Source organism: Neurospora tetrasperma (assembly GCF_000213175.1).
Source record: "Neurospora tetrasperma FGSC 2508 unplaced genomic scaffold NEUTE1scaffold_3, whole genome shotgun sequence".
Taxonomy (NCBI): Eukaryota; Fungi; Ascomycota; class Sordariomycetes; order Sordariales; family Sordariaceae; genus Neurospora; species Neurospora tetrasperma.
Genome location: NW_009799101.1, coordinates 2,537,984 through 2,546,155, shown reverse-complemented (window position 1 = coordinate 2,546,155; position 8,172 = coordinate 2,537,984). Strand labels below are relative to the sequence as shown.

The 8,172-nt window shown below is 50.9% G+C and overlaps 1 protein-coding gene across 1 annotated transcript; it reads right to left on the bottom strand.

Moving 5' to 3' along the window:
• Positions 1–6,452: 6,452 nt before the first annotated feature.
• Positions 6,453–7,346, bottom strand: NEUTE1DRAFT_41760 (uncharacterized protein; the record flags this gene model as incomplete). The annotated part of the gene is made up of 2 exons (XM_009851968.1): positions 6,453–6,708; positions 7,201–7,346. Coding segments are annotated over 2 exons (402 nt in total), but the record flags the coding sequence as incomplete, so codon positions are not given.
• Positions 7,347–8,172: the final 826 nt, after the last annotated feature.

Here is an 8,172-nt window from a genome sequence, read left to right as displayed (position 1 = left end):
GGTTGCTCGTTGCTATAAAGGGACTGACTGGATGTGGACTGGGTGTGGGCGGTGTCAAGCTGGTGGACTGCAGACTGGGGACAGTGGACAGTGGAGATGGATTTGAACAGGGCCCTGCAGTGTGGACCGTGGATCTCTCTCGCTGTTCCTCTCACTCAGATACCTCTACATATACTTACAGTCGGTGCCCTCGGCCGAAGTGGACACGGGACGGGACGGGGATCGACTTGGCGAGTTTCCAGGCCAAGTCTATATTGTTGTTTGTTATGCTATGTCGCTGTTGTCGGAGCGAGTCTTGTTGAGATGAGATTGACGTGAATTGGATGAGTGAGTGAGTGGGTGAGTGAGATGTTCCAGGGAGTGTCTGTAAGAGAGATAGCTAGCCAACCGAAAGCTCAGCAGGGTCAGAGTCCGAAAGTCAAGGAGGAGCATCAAAGCAAAAGAGAGAGCATTGTCCTCAGGAAAACCTCGCGGGATGCGACGGGCCTGGGTCCATTGTACACAGTAATGCAGGATGATTCCTACCCTAGTCAGTCCCCGTTGCAATGCGTCCGGCCCAGGATGAGGGTTTAGGAAGGGTGCAAAGGGTGAGAGTGGTGAGTGTGTCCATGCTAGGTGCCGTGGTTGATGGTGCTCGTCCCCAATCCATCCAGCGAGGAGGAGTCCCGTCCAGTCCAGGTCCCGCCCGGCCTCCCAAGGATGTGCGTTGATTTCCTGCGGAATCCCTTTGGTCCCTGGGAGTCAGGGGTGACCCTTGACCCACGAAGATTTTGGATGCAGCCGGTGAGGGTCCCCGGACTAGCACCAGGTGTGGAGGGTTCTGTGCTCCTGATTCCGTTTCCGCTGCAGCGTGCTTGGCGTTGAATCCCATGTACTGCTGTTGGTGACGGAGCTGGACGGGTATCGCACCGTATTGTCTGAAATGTTTTCATTCCAAACACAAGACGCAGGAGTGGAAGCATGCAACCTGAAATCCTCAACCACAACGTCCTAAGAGTAGGCAGTTAGGACGCTCTAAAAAGTTTTCTCCTTTGAAACAAACTTGTCGACGAGTGTGTTTGCTTGGTTTTTGCTTATCCAATTACCCGGAGAGAGGGTGTTGCTTGGGAACTCGAACCACTTGCATCCTCACGTCCTTTCCCTTGGTATCGAATCATGTTCGATTTCCTACACAACACCCTGCCAATTGGAAGCGTCGAGACTTGGACGGCCAATGAACCGGCAGCAAACTTTCCATCGTAGAAAAATCATGTGATATCTCCGTGCCCAGGGGATTAAATTCGTTAGATGATCTTGATAGCACCGGACAAGTGACGGATCAGCGCATCAACTTCCGCGCAGAAGATCGGTTTCTTTACATGCCTGGCCCCCAGGCCCCGAGACACCGTGGCTTGAAGTTGTACAGAAGCTCATAGGCCGAGCAAGAGAAAACAAGACCTCGGTGGGGCTTGGAAAGATTGAAATGGGCGGAAACCCATCCCGGTTGAAGGCTGACGGGTTTGCTCAGGGTTGCACGGTACGTGATAGCAATGCCACCGTGCGCTCGGATCAAAAGGGTATATAACATCAACGCACCTGCGGAAGCGAAGGAAGGCCGGCAAAACATCTCAGCTGCATGTTGCTGGGAGCGAAGTGAATCGATGATCCAGAAGAAAAAAAAAAAAGAGAAAAAAAACTCGTCTACCTACCTCTACCTACCTCCACCCTGTCCGCACTAGCTGTGTTTCTTGGCGCTAAGTCCAAAGTCACTTGTCTACGTATAATGCCTTCATTCCAATTTCACGAAGAATTATTGCATCGAACTGATTGAACTAGCAAATCCAACCCGCCCAAAGAGGGCTTTTGTGCCGAATGAGTTCTACAACGAATTAGGGTAGAAAAGTTAAATTGGTGTATATGGGAGAAAGAGGAGGAGCTGGAAAATATCTGGCACTTTGGGTTTTTGCGTGGGCGTGGGAAGGTACACGAGGTTTGTCTTCTGCATAAGCATTTCCTCAGCACGCAGATGCTGCAGTGCTGCATGCGACCGTACATATGTACTGTGTGCACTTACCTGCCATTAGTATCATGCATTTGATGTGTCTGGCTGCCTACAAACCTTTGAAGTGTGTGGGGTGCGGGTTTAAAAAAAGAAATCCAAAAAAAAAAAAAAAATCCTACAGGCCTCTAGGTTTCTTCATGCGATATACAGTATCTGGTTCAAGTGGTACGTGGAAGTGGGTAACGAAAAAGCTGCCTTCGAAAAGCGAGCACTCTCCTGCAAAACATTATGTCGATGCTATTCACAGTGCAGCATCCCAAGTTCTACAGCCCACAGCTCAGTGTCGGATTGGCTCAGCCAACTGCAGTGACGCCGAGGGCAGCAAGTACTTGCAAGCGAGGATTCGTTACTCGCATTGACGGGACCGTGACAAACTGTTGGGTTTTTGAAGGCCGTTCCAGAAAACCATGCCATACAAATCGAAGCTTCGACCCAATTAGCTATATTAAGTCGCTGATATTGCTACCTCGGCGCGGGGAAGCAAGCATGGAAGATCTTCAGTACCATGGCACGAGCGAAGGTGCCACGACTTTAATGATACAGGTACTCACGAAGACTAGCGAAAAGCATGCACTGCTCCGCTGACATGAAAGATTTAGTTGGCCCAGGGAGCTCACTGATGTCCCGTTCGCGGTTGCACGCGGGTAATTAAGGTAATATCGAGGTTAAGTAGTTGTAGTTGGCATCGTCTTGCCTGCATCCAACTTGACCAGAGTTTAGTTTCGTCCCATTATGTCCAGTCATTCTGGCCTCGATGCAAAAGCAAAGGCAACCAGCGTCCCAGTGCCGTCATGAGTAACAACACAGAGTAAAAAGCACCAACGATGCCTAGGTAGACATGATAATGTGTATGCAAGTCGATGATGGTGCCTCGTAAGGTAAGTCCCGATTGAGATTGGCGGCGTTTGACAATTCAACCCTAAGTCGCGGTCTGGTGCGTTAGCTTGAAACACGACCGCGCGGTTTTCCCAAGAGGGCGAGGAGGGATTTTTTGGGGCTCAACTTGACGGCGCCGGTGTTCTGTCGTGTGCCGGTCTTGTCGCCAACCTGAAAGTGTAGAACGTTGCTCGTAAGCTTCCTTCGTGGCTATTGGGCCATAGGACGTTACACTAGTTGAGGGTACTACAGACACTAAGAGTGACGATCCTCTTGTACTATGTAAGCTCGTTACGGAGCTGCATCTCGTGCAGATTGTTAAGATGACGGGATTTCACTGGACTAAATTGCCTCGGGGATACCTACGTAGAGCCTTACCCAATGTTCCTTGCTGCGTCCCTGGCCTTACTGACTTGGCTGCAGGTACAGTGGCTCAAGCCGGGGTGAAGATCTCTCAGCTACACTACACCAGAATAGAAGGGTCAACGCCAATTGAAGTCGAGTCATACATTAGGAGAGCTTCGAAAACGGAAAAAGGAAGAAATGTAAACAATTTTCAATATCCTGAAGTTTATAAAGAAGAAAAATCGTACATAAAAATGATTTCAACTGGCGTGGCGCGACGGGGAATGAAATCATCATCATAAGCACTCGGGTCTGCCGAGGACCTCGATGGCCACCACGCCTATGTGCCCCCCAAGCTTGCCCATCAACACTTGGGTAGGCAATTGGCTCTCCTCTTTTACCCACTCAAGGATTGTCTGTTGTTGATCAAGGTGAGTCAGCAGATCACAGCCTGGAGCTTCGATGGGTGAGGTGAGAGATATACAATCACCGCAGCCGCATGACGTGAGACATGGAGTGGAAACATACTACGCTCTTCGCGACGTCCATGATATGGCCTGGAAGTCACTGACACAGCAATTGTGTGTTGCATCGATGAAGAGTGTAAATGGGGTTTCCTCGGTCATGATGATGGGCTGTCGCAATTTCCCCCACAGTCCAAGCTGTGTGCTACTATGTTTAGTGGGCTTTAGAAACGGTGGATAGTAGGACTGTCCGTTTCTAGGGTCAGACGTCATTGCCCAAAACTCGACGCTGTCTAATGCTCTTCCAGGAAACGAAACAAAATCGAATTGAAAACAACCTCAAGACGTGTATCTATTCGCAGTTCCCTATTTGTTGGTCAGGCGTACTCTATGAAGGCCAATCGCAGCGATCCACGATCCGACACGTAGCTGAACCGTCGACTTGGCCGTTTGACCGTTGAGTTCCATACAGCGAGGCAGTCGTGAAAAGGCTCTTCAACAAGTTGGGTGACAAATCCTTACTCGCCTATTCAAAGGCTCGGCCTGATTTCATTGCTTGCGGAAAGACGCCGCTCATCCCCGCTGCCCGTCGGCGTCGCCCGTGGATGCTGGAAATGGAATGGACTTGAACGCAGGATCGGGCTGTTTGCAATAGAAGGAAGGTCTACCTGCAGGAAATGGAGAGAAAAGTTGGCGCGACTTCCATTCTCAGCTAACCAGCCCGGTTTGGTATTAGCGGATGGCTCCTTATTTGCTTACCATGGTCAGAACCCAAGCTACTTTGTTGCTAGTGCATCTGCCTTGGGACTGAATTAGGAAAGCAGAAGTTGCCGTGGAGCCGTGGCATCGCTGCAGGAGCAAAGGGCAGCCAAGAACTCCCCGCCCGTGTAAGGGTTAGGGCACGCTGGTCCCTACAGTCATTACGACATCGATGGCCAAAAGAACGGCATCGAGTCGGCAATCATCATGTTTGTCAATCCTTCGAGCACGACCGGGCATTCCAACACCACGGGACCGCTTTCCAGCCCGGACCGGAACCCCACGGAGTATCGTTTCGAGCAGTCCGACAGTGCAGTCGACGATCACCAAAGACCGCCGATCAGTTGACCAGTCAAATCTCCCACGAACCCCTTCACCAGCTCGCAAATAAGAACAGGAACCGTGCGACCCACGTCGGTAGCTCTTGGACAACACCATCGCATCCATTTTCCTGCGTCATGGTGCCCCCCCAAACACTCGCAGACACACGTGGAATAGCATTCCGCAACACTCATCTCTGCCAATAAACGAAGAAAGCTACGCACCAGAGAACTGGAAATGAGGCTTAGCAGACACAAACCAATGCACAAGGCTCGCGGCAGTGTCTTACAGACTCTTGGGAAGGTTCCGACTGGCCAGTTCCGGTCGAAAAATCAGTTCGTATCGATCACTCTACTGTTCACCCAAGATATCGGCGCCCCCGTAGCGCAGTGGAACACGATAGGAGCTTCAGCCTAGAAACTTGCGGGACACTGCTGACGATACCTTACACTAGCATAGCGCGGGTTGGCACATCAGCAACGCAGACACAGAGACATCATGGTACTCTCCGACCCCCAGACCAAAAGACGGGCCATATACGCTACCCAACAAAATCTCCTCGTTGATATGCCGTGGCCTTTTACTACACTCGTCATCAGTGGTTGTGCCGTCCGCTTGAGATGTTGTTTGTTTGCTATGCCTTGATTGTCACAAACATTCACCAGTATATGGCGAAGACGCTAGATTGCATCTCTTCTTTGCGAATTCCGTCTGCTTATTGGATCGCGGGAGACTGGCCGTATCAGCCGCCGCAGCCCCTGCATGGTCGTAATCCGGGCTTGACCAGGCTTGCCAAGGCCAAACCAGAAAGGGGCAAAGGCTTCTAGACGGCGGCAGGGGCTTTGAGTCCCTCGAGGGACTTTGGTGGGCATCGATGGGCTTCTTCAAGGCTAGCCCATAACGGTATGGAATCATTGGGTCAGCCAGACTTTGGGCGAGGGTTCCCTTGCCATCAACCTTGCCCTTGCAGGACAGATCCATCCATCACGAATGCTAGTCCAGCAAAAGCCTACTGAAAACTTCCAACAGAAGTTCCACAAAAGAGCCATGGAGGCGCTAGGCAAGCCTCCAGAACCTGACGATATTTCCATCGCGTCAACATGCTCGCACCCATTTTGGTTCCATTCAGCCCCACGGAGTCCACCGAAGAGCGGAGACGATGAGCAAGAAAAACCAGAAGCCAAAAAGAGTCAGCGGTCACAGTCCTTGTTCTCTGACAAGTGCCGCAATCTGATAAGAAAACCAGGTATAAGTCTACTGTAATGATTGCATGATTCGGTTGCTTGTCCAAACCTACGATCTACACTACACGTGCACATACACGGTAAAGTTACTCGTTGTGTCGTCTCCCAAATATTCGCTCATAGACCAAGAAGACCGACTAGAAACCAATGTATTAGCGCCAACATGGTCCTACACCACAGATGATACTATGCGTACGAATTCCACCCTCGGCATGGGCTGTGACGAAAGGGTATCGACTACAGAAAAACCCTCACAAGACGACCATCTTCAGCACACGTGATCATTGGTTTACGTATTTACTAACAGCTTCTGAAAAGCTACGCCTCGGCTCCCCACGTACACATTTGAAGCCTACCAGCCTTGTATCTACAGATGTTGAAACGGCCAGCCGATGTGTTTGATTAGGCCGGTATTACGTAGACTATACCTTTAACCATTACACTTAGGCATCCGTACGGGCTTTCTTTATCGACTGTGTCTCTGTTTGGCGGCACTTTAAAGCAAAAACGTGTTCGTCTCGATGTGAGGATATCGGGAACGACAACGGTAACAGTAACGGATGACGGGGAACGTCCTGACTCGTGCGTGTCAACTTCTCCGCCATGGCGATGGCACCAAAGGTCATGAATCCAGAAACCCATCAGAGGAACCCACGTGCTGGATCCGAGTACATACATACAATGCAAGCATCGTAGTGTAGCCCCGCGAACCCCGGTGAGGGGTCGGTCCAAACTCCATTTTGAATCCATGAGCCCGGCGACCCCTCTCGGAAGTGGTGACAAGTCGGACATGTTCAGCCAAATCCACACCTCGGTCAGCTCAGGTCCTTTGACAACGATCTTTCCCCGGCACCGTCGAAAGGACTCAATCTACTTCGGAACTCGCTTGCCCAGCTGTCCTCACTCTTGCGAAGGGCCTCACTAGTCCTGTACCGCTCTTCTTGTATACCATCTAGAAGTTCTTCTAATACCTAGTTGATTGGGGCTTGCGATGCCAACTGGGTGGGTTATGGAGGAGGAACACCGGTGCGATGGAAACTATGGAAACCAAACCCCGCACGATACCGCTTTCAGGGTTTCTAGGGCTACCTGGCCTGTGTCTACCCCACAGTTTCGGCCGACTTCCATTTGAAGTGCAAGAACCGGTTACCTGAAGCTCTCAAGGTTCTTCTTTTGCTGGGTCTCTTGGGCTTCTCTGCTGCTGGCTTGCATCGGCCCCAGCGTGTCTGGTGGAACACGGAGCAACATTGTGGATGCCCAGTGCTCCGTGGTGATTCCTTTACCCACCGCATGCAGAGCGTGCTCGGCGGCCCCTAGTGTAGTGTACACTAAGAACGCGAAACATTTCCACCTCTAATCCGACGAGCCTCTCGGGATGCCTCAAAAGGCGTTAGCAAAAGTGGAAAGGAAGCGCAAAGAAACGAGAAAGGGAAGGTTCCCGACCGCGCCTAACGTAAACGCCAATCATGGCGTACATTGGTGCATGAAAGCGTAACGTAGATGCCCAGCATGGATACTAGTTGTGGATATCAGAGTAGAGACCGGAATGCAACACGGTTTTGTCAAGATTGTCAAGGGGAAAGGGAAAAAAAAAAAAAGAAAAAAAAAAAAAAAAAAAAAAAAAAAAGGAAAACTTTTTGCAGTATCATATCCACAAGTACAAGCTTCAAAGGTACGTATGCTTGTCGACTCCCTCCGTTTCGATAAGACTCCCGTTCTGTCTGTGGTGGGCGTTATGCTGACCAGGAATCCTGAACCGGCATTTGGTCTGCCCGTGGGGGAGCAAGGTATCCCGCAAGTCTATAAAGTTTGAGGAGATGCGGTGTGATGGGACGAAAACTCGCGAGTATGTGAGCCTGTCCCTGCCGTTTACAGGCAATCTGATTACGAGCTGATCCTACGAATCCGTCACATAGCAATCGATCCGTACCTGCCGAACTTCACGCAGCTTCTGCCAGATACACACTACTCCGGGGTGAGAATTGACAGCTTCACTTTGTCCGACCCAATGGCCGGGCCGGCCGTTCTTCACTATGAAAGTAAACATGGTGAACCTCGGTCTTCTCATTCGCAGTGTGTTTCGTACCCTATTCTCGGGCTTTTTGGGGGGGGGGGGGGGGGG